This window comes from Polypterus senegalus, chromosome 4 (genome assembly GCF_016835505.1).
Source record: "Polypterus senegalus isolate Bchr_013 chromosome 4, ASM1683550v1, whole genome shotgun sequence".
In the NCBI taxonomy this organism is placed as follows: Eukaryota; Metazoa; Chordata; class Cladistia; order Polypteriformes; family Polypteridae; genus Polypterus; species Polypterus senegalus.
The window spans coordinates 76,129,426-76,148,490 of NC_053157.1; the positions used below are offsets into that span (position 1 = coordinate 76,129,426).

General features: G+C 36.4%; 1 protein-coding gene across 1 annotated transcript in view; it reads right to left on the reverse strand.

Annotated features, from left to right (window-relative positions):
* Positions 1-9,599: 9,599 nt before the first annotated feature.
* LOC120527469 (zeta-sarcoglycan) overlaps positions 9,600-19,065 on the reverse strand; it is a 1,186,696-nt gene continuing 1,177,230 nt past the window's right edge. Inside the window, exon 8 of the mRNA XM_039750908.1 lies at positions 9,600-9,945. Within this exon, the coding sequence (XP_039606842.1) occupies positions 9,751-9,945 (195 nt within the window). The 3' untranslated portion in view covers positions 9,600-9,750. The remainder of the gene's footprint in view (positions 9,946-19,065) is intronic.

Consider the following 19,065-nt stretch of genomic DNA (forward strand, 5'->3'; position numbering starts at 1 on the left):
GTGGATGATGCAACTTCTTCAGTGCCATTACAATGTGAAATAGGAAGGCGAAGCAGAATCAACAGGTCTAACAGGGAAATACATTAGTTTTAACAGTTGACACTTCGACAAGAATTGAAAACAATGATGGATGGATTAAAAGGAAGAAGTCTACGTGACCATCATCATCATCAAGCCCTTCCGTGAGAATCCTAAATCCAAAGAGGACTGTTTCATTTATATTAGGTAGAATGCCCAGAGGGGACTGGGCGGTCTCATGGTCTGGAATCCCTACAGATTTTATTTTTTCTCCACCCGTCTGGAGTTTTTTTTGTTTTTTCTGTCCCCCCTGGCCATTGAACCTTACTCTTATTCGATGTTAATGTTGATTTATTTTGTTTTATAATTGTGTCTTTCATTTTTCTATTCTTTAATATGTAAAGCACTTTGAGCTACTGTTTGTATGAAAATGTGCTATATAAATAAATGTTGTTGTTGTTGTTGTTGTTGAAAAGGCTACAGAATACCTGAAGATTAGACTTCATTAAAGATATGGTGATAGCTAGACTATAGGATTGAGATATTGACCACCAGCTACCTCAGATGAGATGAGATGTAAACATTCATTTCTGGAATTTTGAACTTACTCTGCTCATTAAGTGAAGAAAGTAATTTTTCCAAGTATCCCATGATGCCTTGCAAGGCCAGCATGACATTAAAGAGCTACAATTGCCATGCACAGAACTTTCTTCTCCTCACTCTTGCTTACTGAAAGATAATTTTCAACATTGCAAAAAATAAAAGCCATTTCAGCTACTAGATTGGGCTGAAACCACTCCCACCCAAACCTCAACATAACCCCTCCTCATTCGCTGAAGCACCTGATAGTGCTGCATGATATTTTTCTCCATATCCAACTGCACTCATTTCACCAAGGGGTTCAACTTGCAACCACGACTTCAAACAATTTAACAAGCCACTCCACCGCTGCAGCTTTATGGCACGGCCAAAGTGTGCCTCAAGATTGGAACTCTGGCCATTTTGTTTGTGGTGTTTCTTCTGTCTGCATCTTTTGTTGTTATATGCATGGTGGTACAGTAGCTAGCATTGCTACTTTACAGCTCACAAAAATCAGTCCAGCTTAGTTAAAAGACCTTTCCCTTGCCCCCATGGACACTTAAAAGATCACTCACCATTATAATCCACTCAATTAGCTCATTTTCTCCTTCCTCATTGACTTTAATGCATTTTGTGGAGTTTGTAAATATTTCCATAATTTTGCCAAACTCCATTGGGTTATCTAATCACTAACATTTACATATAGTATGGTAAGTGTTTTGCAAGAAAACTGAAGTGATGTATTTGGATTCTAGTGGGAATGATGGACACCCCTGTCTGTAGTGACTCTAAATAGGTAAGATGATGGACTTATTAGTTTAACAGTGTAGCTGCTGAGGCATAAATATATTGTCACATGGATTGTGATATAGGACAATATGACATACTGTATGTATTGTCATACATATAAAACCAGATCTGAAGCCCATATGACAGAGAACTCTTCGTAAATGTTCTCTGTTAAGAGAATTTTTTGTTTTTCAGAATTTCCAAAAAAAATAAATGAGTGAACCCATCATCGAATGCCACTCTGAATCAAATGAATCCTGGCAGATATTTTTGCAGTTTTTAGTTTTTCCAGGAGTTTCATGTCTGTATTAATAAATTACACAGGCCTATACATAACATAGATTGTATTATTTTTTACTTTGATTCAGAAGAAAGGTAATTACTTCAGAATTAATACGAGAGTACTTGTGAGTTAGAAATTGCTTCTTTCAGTGTTTTAATTGTTGTGAATGTTGATTCCAAATATGTAACAAATAACATATTGATTCATTACACATGATTATTAAAATACATGAAGTTCAAAAAGAAAACACATTGTACTTGTCTCTTATGCAAATATGTTGGTTTTATTTACATATTTTGTTGAAATATTTAAACATAAATGGTTACGATATCTACTTGTAATCACTTAATGAACTGGTGATGCTATGTCAGTGATATAAAATAGCATCTTCCTTTCCTAAATGGGAACAATACATTTGTTAAATAAAACCACATGTCAACTATTTCATGTTACAATATAAATATTGGAAAACTATAATGCATAAACAACTTTATGAAATGCCTGTATTTAGAAGATACATGCAAGGATCCCAGGGAATATAGGTATGTTCATAGTCATGTTATCAATACAATTAGATAGATTTTTTTTCTGCATAATTAAATATTAATATATTTTAATAAACAAATTAGCAGCATTATTCCCGTTTAGAAAGAAGAAGTTAGCATTTTATTATACATTTGAAAAAAAAGCAAAATTATGTGCATTTTTTTTTCTTTATATTTTGAAAATTGCATAATGTCTAAATACAAATAAAAATAGATAACATATATAAATAGTAATATAATTAGGTTATAAAATTCAAAGCTTGAAAAGTTGGGATTTGTTTCTGTCTTTATGACTAATAGAATTTAGACTTTTGAAAATATTTGTATTCAGACAGGAACCTTGGGGTCTGAGTTTCCAAGAGAACAGCCGAAGGATTTCGAGAATATAGTTACTACAAATATAGTACATTTGTCACAGTATAGGAAAGTACAGTTTCTATTTAATGCCTTATATTGATTTGTTATGCATATGGTGTTCATTTACCAGCATTAAACCTAACAGATTTCATTTTGAGGTTTCATTCATTTCTTTGACATAGGTTACTGTCTTCATTTTGCATTTTATCAAATGGCATGATATGTTTCAAATATTACAGAGTCTTAAAGTGACAGATTCATGAGTATTTGCAAGCTACATGTGGTCAGCAATGTCATAAAATATACTCAAACTAAAGATTAAAACCACACAGATACAACACATGAGTATATGCTTTAGAACTGTTAAATACAAATAACAAGACTGACAATTGATATAAGTAGAAAAAACATGTAAGGTTTTACATAAAGCAAGAAAAGTACAAAAGCACAGCTTTTGTCATTTTGGTAATATTGCCATTTTACAAACATCTTGCATAGAATCTGTAAGAAAATAGTCTTTTTTTTTTTTTTACTTTCGATTACTATTTACATAAGAAAAATAGACAAATTATAAACAAATGAAATGAATAGAATATCTATTGTGTATGGGTTTTTTCTTTCTTTCTCTGACATTTAACCCCTGAGGATCTGGGCATTGTTTAATAGGTTTATGTGTGGCTGATTTGAATTAATAAGACTCAATTGTGGCACTACATATTAATCCCATATTTATGAGCACCAAGTGTAAAAAATGTAAGTGTAAAAATTCTTTGTACAAGTTTTATTTTATGTCTTAAATGACCATTCATTGCATACATTAATAATTCTGTTTATTTAATACTTTTACCGTACAGGATTGGTTTAGAAGATGGGACTATCAGTTTCATTTATACTTCCATCATTTTTGGTAATGCCAAAGACTTCAGGAAATTCAGATGAGTTTCTTTCTTTAAGACAGTTAAACATGCATTCACTTTTGAGGTGGGGAATACTAAGAAAAATATTGTTTTACTAATAACAAGATTAAAAATATTGCTAACTAGTATGAGGTAGTGTAGTTTTTTTTCATACTGCATGTGCAACAAGGGCACTGGCTACTTCAGATTTACCAATGAATTTTCCAGTTCTGCCACATGTTATGAATGTAAGAATAATTACAAATTATGACATTTTTATGGAACAAGTTATTTATTATTAAAGAGTTAAGTTATATCAAATTTACCAACATTTTTCCCTAGGAATTCTTTATATTTTGTTAACAAGAAACCATTATCTTATGTAGATGAGCTTTAAAGGGAGAATGAGAACTAAGAGGAAGAGACAATCCAGCATTAAAACCCTAAAGACAGGTGAAGCATCAGGCCGTCTCAATAATGTGACATCTCAGAAAGATTATTAAGAGATTGGGCAGGAATAAAACCAAAAAAATCTTTGTAAACAAAACAGCTTCAGTCTTTAAGGAGGACAGAGGATGGGGCAGGCAATATATACAGTAACTGGCCACTGCTAGATAGGTTATGATGACTACATACACATGTTACCATCGCACATGAGAAGCAGGTAAAATGGAAGACGCAGGACAGCAGACATTTAGGTGAAGATGGGGAAGCTATGCAGAAAAGCAGGGAATAAAGTTGCAACAGCCAAGATGAGAACTGAGGCAGTTCCTGATGATCAGCTAACTGCTGAGAGAAGAAAAGAACAAGGAGCAGTTGCCACTGATAGGATGAGGCAAAAACACAAGCTAATGAGCCCTTGAACATTAAAACAACAGTTAATCAAAATTGCTCAACTTGTTCAACTTGATTCAGACCATGTTAAAGAAACTGAACAATCACTGTTCTTTCAGAATGCAAAACTCAAAACAAAAACAACACATACTGAACAATTTACAGATTTGTTGTAAGAAAATCCCTCACACCAGACTTAATCTAAACCGTGTTTTTTTTCTTTTTTGCCACAGACTTTTCTCTGATTTTCTTTAAGTAAAGCACCAGTGGTTCATTTGCCATGGCTCCCAACAGACTTTATAAGTTTATAGCACAATGATGCATGTGGTGTGGCAGGGACATGTCTGTGGTGAATGCTGGTAATATCATTGAAGATCGATGTGGTGAAAACCAAAAAGCAATCAAAACTGTGAAAAGAGCAGAAAATACACAAACAAAATGTGACAGAACTGTCCAAAATCCTAACAGTAAGAAGCCAGTAGAAATACTGAAGAAAACAAGGATTGGAGAATATCAGGATACACATAAAAAAAACCACACGGTTGGTCAGAAGGAGACAACAATATCATCTATAATATCCTTGGTGTAGTTAAACTCAAATGACTAAGATGAAGAAATGGTTTTGAATAGTCACTATAGTATTTAAAAAATGAAAAGAAAGATAACCAAGCAACTGTAACATTGAAACAACTAAAGCGAATGGCATTCTTGGTACATGTTGCAGAAAAAAAGTATGAGAAGAAATGAATATGAAAATATCAAAATAATTTTAATAGTTTGTACAGAAAGCTGAAAAATTAAGCAAGAATTTAGCTAAACATGCCAAAAAATGGAATTAAAAAAATAGGTGTCCCAGAATTGTTAGTTTCACTTATTTGAGACACTGGTAAATATGAAAAAAGGAGTAATGCTAGACTTGAAATGACCAAAAATGCATTCAGTAAGACAAGAGAGCTGTTGACTATATGAATGAACTCATAACTGTCATTTTACATTTAATAGTATATGGGTTAATACCAGGAACAGTCCTAGAGTATATCTGAGCGGTTCTGCTGTACACAGTCCATAGAATGTTAATTTATATTTACTGCAAATTAATTACATAATGATTAATGTAACAGAAGAATGTGTATTTCACTTGACAGTTCCTTATGGCTCAGCAGTGAATAAGCACATCTTGAAAATGAACGAGTATTTGTTATAAGAGAGTAAGATATGTTTTCATTTTGTGGTAATAATTAGAAAGCAATCTTTTAAATAACCTTTCAGGTTAGACAAGGTCATAACTTACTTTTTAGTTCATCATTGATAAATCCAGAGTAGAGCGTTTTAAGAGGTTCACAAGGTAAGTTAGTAGATGCTCAGTATTTACTGTGTTTCTATAGTGGCTTCATGGACGTCATGCACATTGGTAGAATTGTATTTTGTGCCTCATCCTGACTGAGTAATCCTAACTGTAATATGACACCTGCTTCTCCTTCTCCTGCGTGAATGCTCATTTAGTCAACAGGCCTTTCTCCATCCTTCTTTCTAATTTGTTTTATGTTGGCATTCCATAAGAGATTGTGGATCATACATTGTCTCAGAACTTCTCAAGACCTTTTGAAACAGTAACGATAAAAAAATAAACTTTGTTCCCCTTTCAAAAACATCATTTCAGTTTTTATGTGCACTCAATTAGAAATAAGTCATACAAAAAGTCCACATTTGTTGATATCAACCTTTGTCTTTTAATTAGCTCATACAAGTCTGCATTATTTATGTATTTTTCTTTGAGGGTACTAACAGGGACTGGAGATTTGAAGACAACACATTATTTCAGATGACACATTAACACTGGATGTGCTGTTTGGTATATTTTATATAGATAAACATAACATATTCAAACCTGGTTTTTCCAATTCTGTGTCATAAGGGGAATAAGACTGGAACAGCCCTGGACCATATGCCAATCTATAACACGACCCACATATGCACACACCCACAATAATATTGCATTTGACATAAACTGAATATCTTTGGGGATATGCAAGCAAAACCCCTACAGCCAAAGGGAGAACATACAAACTCCAGGACAAAGACTGAGCATGGATTCAAGCCCAGGACACAGGAGCTAACAACTCTTCTGTCTCCACCTTTAGAAAGGAAGAAACCTCACATCATTTCTAGTAGAACCCCAAACGCATTGTTCTGCCTCTTCCACCTGAACAGCCATATATGCCACAACATGACAGGAAGTCAGTGTTCACTCTGGAACCACCTACCCAAGGGCTTGGACCTCAAGGCAACCTTTCCCTCTGAACCCTGTATATATATGTAAATATATTGTGTTTGTGTATTATTGTTTAAAAGTAATAGAAATTCTTCATTCATTCCATTCTTCAAAGAAAATTGTGGTTAATACAGAAACTACTGATACACAGAATGCAAGAATGACTATGAGACAATATCAGCTAGTTTATATACAGAACTTTCACATGTCTTATCATCCATTGTTGGGATACTCCTAAATGCACAATAATTTCATTAACATCTGGGTACATTTTGTAACTGGTTACATAGTAATAGCGTCCATCTTTGTGCACTCCAGGGTGCTATTGCTGTTGCCTGTTGGTGATTATAACACTCCTCTAAAATCTGAACCTCAGTATTATGCATTCTTTTGCATAATAATACATCTAATAAAATAATTTTTTTAATGAAATGTAAGTAAAACAAACAGATGCTTCTGACCATTAAAATTGTTTGCTTCCACTAAAGATTTTTTTAGAGAATTTAAGTCACAGGATACTGTCTGAGAATGGTTTTCAGCTTAATTACACATTAGGTTAAATACCTTTAAAAAGCAGCAACCTATTGTAAGTCAATATTGGATTTATTTTGGAGAATATCATGAAGAAATTTATAGAGGTGATTTAACTGTTTTTTTTTCAAGCAGAACCTAACATCTTGCAAGTTTTAGAGGAACTGTAATGAGTGTATTTCTGTAAATGTAATTGCTTCAGAAAGGTGGCAGAGAACTTTTACATCTTCTGTTTTAAGGATATTTAAATAACATTTTCCTGGAATAGTGAAAATATTTGAATTTTTGTTTTATTTGAAAGGGGATTATTTTGGTACTTGTTCATAATGTTATATATAATATTATTTAATATTAGTAACATACAAGCACTTAATGCCATAATTACTGGAGAAAAATGTAATTTTTACATTTGGTGCCCAGTATTCCTAAATAACCTCTTTTCTTGTACTGAATTTGTATTCCCTTAATTTACTTAACACTAGTGGTAACTGTAACACTGCACATCATGATGAAGAAGAAGAAACAGGTTATGTAATCTCTCCCGTAAACACGACTTTCATTGCTTTTTTCACACAGTGTAACTGTTCCACTTTTGCAATTTTTGCAATTATCACATACACAAATAATATTAACTACCGTGGAATTTAGAAAAAAAAATAAATTACATGATATCGTACAAAACTCAGTCTTTGGTCTGTTAATAAACAGCAAAAAGAACTGAAAAGCTTAAATGATACAAAATTGTGTTTAGCACATTGTGTCTAATACCAATTTAACCGCCTGACTTGTTTGCTTTATGTTTAAAATGTTTTGTCTTCAGTTCATATAATATATATCATTTGAAAAGTAAATACTAAATTTAGTTTATTAATTTTTTGTCTTATGAGCTTAATTTTATAATAAACATTCAAACTTTTAAAAAAGGATAATGTATTATACACACTTATAAAGCTTCAAAACAACTTATTTATTCACATATATATATAAATATATATATATATATATATACACACACACACACACACATAAAGTGTGTATATATGTATTTAATGTATCTATGTTTTGATCTATATATATTAACATTAAAATGTTCAATACTGTTAATAAGCATAGAATTCAAATTACTTAAGTATGGAGAATTTTATTTCCACTTTTACTAAAAGTATTTTTAAAACATTTAATAATTCTCTAAACTGCTATTGCATAAAATATTAACAGTTTAAATATAAATTTTTGTACATAAGCTCTTGTTACTACACATAAAACTGCTTGTATATATAAATATTGGCATATATTTATAAACAGTTTATGGTCACAGGGTCATTATTTTTTAAGCATAAAAGATCAGTTTGTAAATAAATTAACAATTTGTGAAAAAATACATAAGTATATTGAATAGATTTAAATTGTCTCACTAATAATGATTTACCAATAATACCATTATGTTTCATATCATACCTTACCCACAGGAACTCCCATAACACAATATTATATACTCTTTCACTTGTGTGATGTCTTAAATTAATAAACATGAGACCAGTCATGAAATTAATGAGACAAGTTTGTTAAAACCTGTTTTGATAAAACTGTCTCCATAATTGCTTAGCAGATTGTCATTTGATTGTTCTTGGATGTAACAAGACTTGTTGCCACTTGCGTCATTATTTGTATTCTGAGTAATGGCGAAATAACTAACAGTATGTTTTTTGAAACCCATCACAATTGAAACAAAACAATACGAAGCAGTGTCATACTATACGGAGTTCAATGGAAACATACAAAAAATGAAAAAGTAGATGAAGTTAAGTTTTTATTCCAGGCTCAAGTTTTTTCATTGACAAAAGGCAATGACAATGTACCCTTTCATTGTACCTTATATCGAACAGAGTTTTGGCCCCCAATCACTTTGCACTCTTCCGCAGCCTCTCTACTTATCAGATCTGTCACCATGTAACTGTTTTCTTTTCCCTAAGTTGAAGAATGGACGGACAGCCAAAGTAAAATTTCCAAGAATGCTTTCAGATGATGGAGAAGCTGAAGGTGGTGGGGTATTTCTTCAGAAGGGAGCTTACTCAGCTTCTTAGTTCTATTTAATATCAGTCTCATTAACTTCCTGACAGACCTTGTATATACAGTATATATATATATATACTGTATATATATGTATATACTGTTTATATGTCAATATAGATATAACTTCCACACACATACATACATGAAAAAACTACACAACCCATACTTTGTGCTTTTAAATATAAGACAGACACACATACATTATTAAAACTCTAAAAGAGTCATTTGGGATTGAAATTCCTTAGATGTGTCATGTCCAGGTCTTGTTTATGTAGTAGACAATGTGCTTTACTTACAGTAGCAAAGGCACCTGTGTTTATATGTAGATTTCAAAAAATATTTTAGAACCCAGACTTATTTTTTTCTTTAAATGTGAACTGCTTTTCTCCAACGTCTGTTAGGCAGAAGTTAAGTTTAAACTCAAAAATTAAAAAAAAAAAAGGCATCATTTTACTTCTGCACAGTCTGGAAGAAGTGGCATTGGAAGCCTTTTGCAATTCCTGATTTTCAGTTTGGGGAGACAATTGTAAGAAGTACCAAAGGCTATTCTGGTGTATAAAAATTAATCTGCTTTCAGCTCCATAAACATACATTGCTAGTAGATTGACAAGTGGATCCCATTCCAGCCGGTGAAAGATACAGTTTTCCATTTGGGCAAACACACAGCTCATAGACAGTCTGTTTTGGTCCTGTTGAACCAGGTGAGGAAGTGGCAAATGAACCATGTGGAAGATTTCCTAAACGGATTGTGTTCGCATTTAAAAATATCTGAAAAACAGAAAACAATGTTAATAAACAATATTTTTTGTTAAAAAGAACAACACACCGTACATCAGTTTTTATTTTTACAAAGATGCTGTAAGTAGAATATTGCATGTGTAAATGCATAGTATATTACATATTATGGAGACATTTTATTTGAATAGTCATTAGAACACCTAGGTGTTGCCCAAACAATGCTTCAAGCCCGTGTACCCCCTAAGTCCGTCTGTAAGAGATACTAAAAGTAACCAAAAAGCAAAAGTATGAAATGAGCAGAATTGGAGTTGCAGAGAGGGTAAGCTGTAACACACCTGCTGCCACTCCTCTTTACGTAAAACACTTTTTCACTTTTCCTACTTTTGCATCAGTTTGGATTTTTGGATCACGTGTGAGTTACTCCAGCTTATAATGAAGAACAACACCAGCAACATGTATTTCTACAGCATATTTTTTTAAATACAAGTTGTGGCTCAATGTGCTTTACAAGATGTGAAAGAAATAGTTACAAGAAAAGTAAAAAATATGTAACAACAATGATATAATATCTTACAGTAGTGCATCATACAGTATTATACCACATTTCTTCTGGATCAAATACTACAGGAGCATCATTTTGTATTTCCTCTGGAGACACTTTGGGTCACTATCCAGCACTCACCTGTGCTCTACCTTTCTTTCACTGCTGCGCCACTCTGCCTTTCGGATACAGTGTTCTGCCACTTTGTCATATTTTCTATTTCCTGATTAAGGACTGGCTTTCAACTATGCTGCAATACTATAGTAATGAACTTCACTATGTTAAATGCTCCATCTTCAGCAAGTGGAATAATCATAATATTCTTTAAAAGTTGCATTATGTCAAGATTTTTTCATAGTTGATCATGATGTTACCAGGCTGTGCTTGGGAGCTCAGCATTCTTAATTCCGGACAAGGGCAAATGAGGATACATAACAATAGTTGATAGTGCAAATGTACAAAGTGCCTATATTAAAAATAAAGGCAAACAATGTTCAAAGTGCTGAGCAAATTAATATCAATAAATAACCCATTAAAAGCCAAATAAATACTTTAAAAAGCACAACAGTGGTGAGGTAAAACCTTGATTTATTCTTTCTCAGCACTTCCAGCACACTGCATCCCGAACCAACAAATGGATCTGAGCAGCACCACCACAACCACAGTCCTCAGTGTGTCCTGCCCATCTACCAGATGCCACTATGTCTTCCAATTCTGTTCTCTAAAAGACTGTACTGGTCTCCCCGTATCTCACTCACTCCTCAGCCTACAGGATACGATCACAGCATTTTCTGAGTCTCTGCTACAGTTGGTCTGACTCCTGAAAACATACTCAGCTCTTTTTTATACTATGTGGCCACAGATCACTGAACAATCTGCAAAGCCCCAGTGAAAGGTGACTGAACCAATTGGTCTTCCTCACATGAATGCCTAATCAGACCCATTAAGCCTCCATGGCTGCTCATTGCTCCTACCAACACCAACAATATTGTGGGCGCATACATTTAAAAACTGCACTAATCTGCCATGGGTCCCACACACACTTCATCTCATCGACTTTATATTTCAGTCTCATGGTGTCGTTAACACCCAATTAATGGTGACTATTGGCTAGATGAAAAAATGGCTTATCAAAAGATCCCTCCTCCCCAAAAAAAAACTTAGCAATGGTCAGAAGGTTAGAGAGACAAGACTAGGTATTGTTAAAACCAAAAGGAGTCTAATAATTCAAGGTCAAAATATGGGTACCTTTAAATGCACACCATCATCTTAAATAGTCTTTGTGTCCTGACGTCACAGCCATGCTGACATCACATCTTGTCCTTGATACTTGTAATATATAATGTATTTTATATGTGTAATTTGGTCTGTAGTGAGATTTTTTAGTTATTAAGACTCTGTTTCTGAGATTTTAATTTTAATGCAATCTGTTTTGAAAAAAGTTACATTTTTCCCCTTTTGTTTTTCAGTGTTTTTTTTGGAAGTGTCCCATGATGGAATGCATCACACCATGGAAGCGATGATAAAAATATGGCTAAGATACAGTACAACCAATCTATTGGTGAATAAACAATCTCTAGCATAGTTAGTTTAAAAGCAAAGTATGGCATAGTGTCAGGTTTTCGTTTTGGTTTTGACAGTCCTTTTGCCTTTGACTTTTAATTCTCATTTTGCCTTTTTAATTCCTGGTTGCCTTTTCATTTTTGTTTTCTCAAGTTCCGATCACTTGCCTATTTTGATTACAGTTTAGCTTGTCTAACATCTCCTGGGGCCTCATGTATAAACAGTGCATATGCACAAAAATTTAGCAAACGGCCATTTCCTCGCACACTTTGAGATATATAAAAACTAAACTTGGCGTAAAGCCACGCACATTTTCATGGTAGCCCCCTACCTTGTGTACACAGTTTCTGCTCAGTTTTGCAAACTGGCGGCATCCAGTGTCAAAGCAGTGCTACTGTTTCTGTGTTATTTACCTTTCTTTCTCATATTCACATCAATGACACGGAATTTATCAAATACAGTGGCGCCTGGGTCTGCAAGCATAATTTGTTCCAGAAACGTGTTTGTAAACCAAAGCACTTGTATATCAAAGCGAATTTCCCCATAAGAAATACAGTAGTCCCTCGCTATATCGCGCTTCAACTTTCGCGGCTTCTCTCTATCATGGATTTTATATGTAAGCATATCTAAATATATAACGCAGATTTTTCACTGCTTTGCGGGTTCTGCGGACAATGGGTCTTTTTACTTCCTGTACATGCTTCCTCAGTTGGTTTGACCAGTTGATTTCATACAAGGGACGCTATTGGCGGATGGCTGAGAAGCTACCCAATTAGAGCACGCAGTTAAGTTCCTGTGTGCTGAATGGCTCAGCGACGGAGCGCAGAATTCGATTCCGCGGTGTTAACCAGGAAGTCTCGTCTCGCTCATTCAGCATCAACGTGTTTCGCTGTGTAAAGAGTTAACTTTTGTGCTTTTTTGTGTTTATCTTTGTGCATAGTCAAGCCCTTCATTATGGCTCCAAAACAATCTGCTCCTGTTACTGCTTCAGGGGCTGTGCCCAAGTGCCAGCGGAAGATGTTAATGATTGCCGAAAAGGTAAACATTTTGGATATATTGAAGGAAGGGAAAAGCTACACCGCTCTAGGACACCATTACAGCATCAATGAGGCTACGATTCTTTTTATTTAAAAAGTAGGAAAGGAAAATAGGATCTACAGCCGCAGTGTCCATTTAAACAGGGTGCAAAACGTGTTGTATGTGGATGTAATAAGGCAGTAGTCCGGATGGAATCTGATTTAGGGATTTGGATTGCAGTCTGCCGGAAGTAGAACAACGGCGGTGATATACAGTTGCCTGAAGAGGCTCCTGTAGAAGTGCTGTAACACTCTCCTTTGTTTTGCAGTAAAACTAAACTCATCGTTATCGGAAAAGTCATTGTGTCATTGTTGGTGAGTAACTATAATTAATTTTCTACTTACAGTACTTAGTACATGTACGTATGTTTAGTGTCACTGTACACACATTTACTGTATACAGTTTTTCTTGCATTGTACGTATTTATTGCTGGTGGCCTGTCTATTGTAATGGCTGTAACTTATGTGATATCGGAGACACTCAATATCTTTAAAATAATATTTAGGTTTTACTGTATATAAACGGTGTGTTTACATACATCATTTCAATGAATTTTACCTAATATCTAAGAGAATACAAAGGGTTTATGCTGTATAACTGTGCGGGGAATATTTATAAACAGTGTGGGAGAGTTTATAAGGGCTTAAAATATATAAAAATAACCATACAAACATATGGTTTCTACTTCGCGGATTTTCACTCATCGCGGTGGTGTCTGGAACGCCACCCCTCCTGCGATCGAGGAGGGATTACTATAATGGAAACTCAGATGATTCGTTACACAACCCAAAAATATTAAATATTAAATATTTATACAAAATATAAAGTAAAAATACATAAAACAGATTAACCTGCACTTTACTTTTGAAAAGAATCATGGTTGGTGTGAGAGAGAGGAGAGAATAGGATAACTTTTATGGACAGAATTCCTAGACGCAGCCAGGGTGTTGAGGGGGTCCGGTTTGGTGGACTCAGGATTGGGTCACTGCTTTTTGCAGATGATGATGTCCTTTTTGCTTCATCAGGCTGTGATCTTCAGCCCTCTCTGAATCAGTTCGCAGTTGAGTGTGAAGCGGCTGGGATGGGAATCAGCACCTCCAAATCCGAGACTATGGTCCTCAGCCAGAAAACGGTGGAGTGCCCTCTCAGGGTTGGGAGAGAGATCCTGCCCCAAGTAGAGGAGTTCAAGTATCTCGGGGTCTTGTTCATGAGTAAGGGAAGAATGGACCATGAGATTGACAAGCGGATCGATGCGGCGTCCGCAGTGATGCGGTCTCTGCATTGGTCTGTCGTGGTGAAAAAGGAGCTAAGCCGTAAGGCAAACCTCTCAATTTAGCAGTCGATCTACATTCCTACCCTCACCTATGGTCATGTGCTATGGGTAGTGACCGAAAGAACGAGATCGCGAATACAAGCGGCTGAAATGAGTTTCCTCCCCAGGGTGTCTGGGCTTACCCTTAAAGATAGGGTGAGAAGCTCAGTCATCTGGGAGGGGCTCAGAGTAGAGCCTCTGTTCCTCCGCTTTGAGAGGAGTCAGATGAGGTGGCTCGGGCATCTGATCAGGATGCCTCCAGGACGCCTCCCTGGTGAAGTGTTTCGGGCACGTCCAACCGGGAGGAGGCCCGGGGGAAGACCCAGGTCACGCTGAAGGGACTATCTCTCCCTGCTGGCCTGGGAACACCTTGGAATTCTCCCAGAAGAGCTAGAAGAAGTGGTCGGGGAGAGGGAAGTCTGGGCCTCTCTGCTCAAGCTGCTGCTCCCGCGACCCGACCTCGGATAAGCGGAAGAGGATGGATGGATGGAGATGTTCACTCAAGAATTTTTTTTTTGTTTTTCACCAATTGTATGTTCAAGTTTGTCATTTTTTTGCAATAGTCGTAGGTAGACAACAAAGTGCCAACACTGAATTATGTTTTACTTAAACTTATTACAAACAGCAATGATATTTACAGGCTGCACATTTAGGCTGCCCATGAAATATTTATGTAGTGCTTGAAATAAAATAAAAAAGCTTCCAGTACTATGGTTTGGAGGCAAGAACTGGGCAAAGAGACTTTTATTCCAGCACTTGAAGAAAATGTATTTAATTGTTATTCAGTATTGAAGCTTTTTTCAAACACACAGAAAACTTGACAACTTCTTAGTTGTTTTGCTCCATTGGTGGTTTCTTCAGATTAAAAAAAAAACTTGAAGGTGACTTTTTCTGAAGCATTCAATTGAATGAAGGCAGGAGCAAAGCCATAGACAGTTTGCATTGGACAGGAAAAAGTAAGTGAGCTGGCTTTAAATTCAAGTATGACTTTCACACTAAGAGCAGCTGATCCTGTACAGATAAACTTTTAAGCTGTTTAATAGTCACAGAGAATGAGATTGCAGTGCAGTCTCTCACAATTTGTAAATAATTCATCCCTATTCAAAGTAAGCAAATGTGAAGAATTTTGGCGAGTGGGGATTGAGGAGTAGCTTGTGGGGCACCTCTGTTTTTCCAAACTTATGTCTGTCTGCCTTGTCTTAGATCCAAAGACAAAACTTCCTATTCTACTTATAGTGCAGATCAGGTAGCATCATTCTCTCCTTGCATTTTTTCTTCTTTTTTTTTCTTCTAACAAAGCAACACTGATGCTTACAGAGAAAACAACTGGCACCCTTCCTGGAGCTTTATTGCATGTTTGCTAACCATTAAACTTCACATCATTAATGAGCTTTACCAAACTTTCTCTTTCCATTTTACACCTGACTGTAGATGCCATGCATGATTGCATCCGATTTTTCCCATCCAGGGCACCGTCTCTTCTTCAGTCTTTCATCCACCCTTTTGGTTAGTGCTGCTGTCAATTTCTTCTGCTGCATGTTTCACACACATAAGGCCCCTGTCAGCTCAGGACAGAGCATTTAAGTCAGCATAATATTAAAAAATATTGACAAATAAAAAATTTAGTGACAAATAAAAAACAAGTATTGGCTAATTTCTATTTTTCTATGTGACAAAATTTCAATCAAATGAAGCTATTTTTGGGATTTTGGGGTATCTAGTTTTTCTGTTGTATGACTTTTTTCCCCTAAATATTGATAATTAAATTCTCCTTTCTGAGTGGATACCTGCTGACACAGATTTATAATCCTGCCAAATTTTTTTTAACTAAATGGGAAGTAATGTTTTTGTTGATGAATGTGTGAGTCAATTTTGCCTTATGTATTGTAAGGGACGGCTAGCAGCCCAACCCACCTGGGACACCCAAGAGATGGAAGGATGGGGGAAGGCAGCTACTTTTGGGCACTGCCTTCCCCAGAACACTAGAATGCAGTTTCCCTGGTTAGCAGCAGTGCTCTGGATTCCCACAGGGCATCATTAGACTTTGAGTTATTTACCTCAGCCCTGTTGGGTACTGTGGATGTCGCCAGGGGGCACTGCAAGGATTGAGGATCCATATAGCATGGGGTTTCTGCCATGTGGGCAGAATAGCAGAAACACTTCTGGATTGGCCAACATAAAAGAAGTTGCCGGCCTCACACAGACAAACCAGAGTTAGGTGGAAGTTGGACGAACCTTGCATAGGAGGAGTGGAGGTGGCAGTGACAAAGGAAGAAAAAAAAGAATAATTCTGTGACGTTGTGCTTGTACATACTTGTGGCTGTGGTGGGAAGATTCTCCCATAATCCTAAAAATAAAGGTTTTGTGTTTTTAACTTGTGTTCTATGTCTGTTGTGTTGGGTTTTGGGAGCTGGAATGCTCCCTGCTGTCCACAATATATATATATTGCACCCCAAAGACAAAGCTAAGTCTCAAAACCAGCTTTAATCAGCTCGAAACAGGAGCAGCAAGGTTATTTATTGTAGCGGGATCTACTATACAAAGACACAGCAAACAGGCAGGGTCGGGGCCAGGTCAATGGCCAAGTCATAATGTTACTTGCATCATCCATTGGGCAACCAGTGCTTTCCACGTGGCAGCGGTCAGCTTGTAGTAGTTTCTGTGGTGCTGCGAACCTGCAGTTGCCTTGGCGATGGACAAGCAACCCTCAACAGACACAGCAGTCATACTTCTGCATGTGATCCTGTTGGAGAGGGTCTCAAAAGTAGCAATCGCGCTTCTCTGTGTCATCCCATTGGGGAGGGTCTCAGAAGGTCGGTCTCACAGTATAGATTGAGTGTGGGTGCATATGATGTAATCTATCTGGAATTTTAGGAATCTTTTAGTAAGGTTACCACATGCAAGGTTATTCATTAAACTAAAAGAAGTGACAATTACAGATACAATGTGAAAACTGGTACAAAATAGGTGTTTAAATAACAGAAACAAACAGTTATGTTGTGAAGAGCTTTTTTCAGAACTACAGTAGGTGATGTTAAAAGTGGTGTTCATTAAGAATCAGTGCCGGCGTTCCTGCTCTTTTTACTGCAAGTGGCCCCCGGGTTACAAACAAGTTTCATTCCTGATGATGTCATTATCCTGAAGTTCTGTGTAATCTGGAACTTGCTTTGGAAACATTTATTAATAGAAATATTGGCAAAATGCATTATGTATGTTTTATTACTTATGCTACAGAAAATGTTTCCTAATCTATTCTAATAAAAGGCAAAGCCCTCACTGATTCACTCACTCACTGACTGACTCACTCATCACTAATTCTCCAACTTCCCGTGTAGGTGGAAGACTGAAATTTGGCAGGCTCATTCCTTACAGCTTACTTACAAAAGTTAAGCAGGTTTCATTTCGAAATTCTACGCGTAACGGTCATAACTGGAACCCACTTTCGACCATATATACAGCCATAGCCGGCAGCTCGGTCGCCATGTGAGGCGGAGTTGCGTGCCGCAGCATCACGCCTCCTATGTAAGTACGTAGAGAACAAGGAAGAGCTCAAAAGAGCACTGAACAAAAAACGCATTTCACAATTGAGAAGGCAGCAAAAGATTATGAAGCGAGTGACGCATACAAGCATATTCATAAGTGCAGCTACTGCGAAAACAAAACAAAAGTTTAAATTAAGTTTATAGACACGCTCCTGCTGCCGTTTGTCATGCCTACGACGAATACGGTATTCGCGAGATACAAGTTTAATGAGAAGACACGAGGTATAAACGAGACTTTGGATCACTTTGTAACGGAGTTAAAATTGCTGTAGCAAGAAACTTTTAAGTGCCGGGTCTTAGCTAACATTAAATAAAGCCGTGGACATCGCGAGATCGCACAAGATAGCACGAGCACAGCTGAGAAGCTTCGATGCATGTACTCCGAGTGGCTCACGTCAACTGACTTTGCAGGACTGGAAAAGTTTAAATTAAGTTCATGCACACGCTACCGCTAAATATTTGCAGGCAAATCCACAACTTAATACCGGGAATGCCTGTTGAACATCTTACATTCACGAATACCGATTTGGGTGGTGAACACTTTGATGAATGAAACCTGTTATCTTTACAACGGTTGACAAACACAGAATATAACTTGAACACAACACATCTTCCAAATATGAACCTGATTGAAAGAAATAATGATAATCAAATCCTTGATAACAGAAACACTCATAACAGTCACAAAACTGTTACATTGACAATCATGTTACGTTATTTTTAAAATGTTTCCTTTTCTTAGCACAAGCACAGCTGAGAAGCTTTGATCTCATCAGACCAGAGAATCTTACTTCTCACCATCTCAGAGTCTTCAGGTGTCTTTTAGCAAACTCCAAGATAGAACTTTTTGGCCTTAATTCTAAGCGGTATGTGTGGAGACAACCAGGCACTGCTCATCACTTGTCCAATACAGTCCCCACAGTGAAGCATGGCGGTGGCAGTATCATGCTGTGGGGGTGCTTTTCAGCTGCCGGGAAAGGACGACTGGTTGCAATCGAGGGAAAGATGAATGCGGCCAAGTACAGGGATATCCTGGACAAAAACCTTCTCCAGAGTGCTAAGGACCTCAGACTGGGCCGAAGGTTTACCTTCCAACAAGACAATGACCCTAAGCA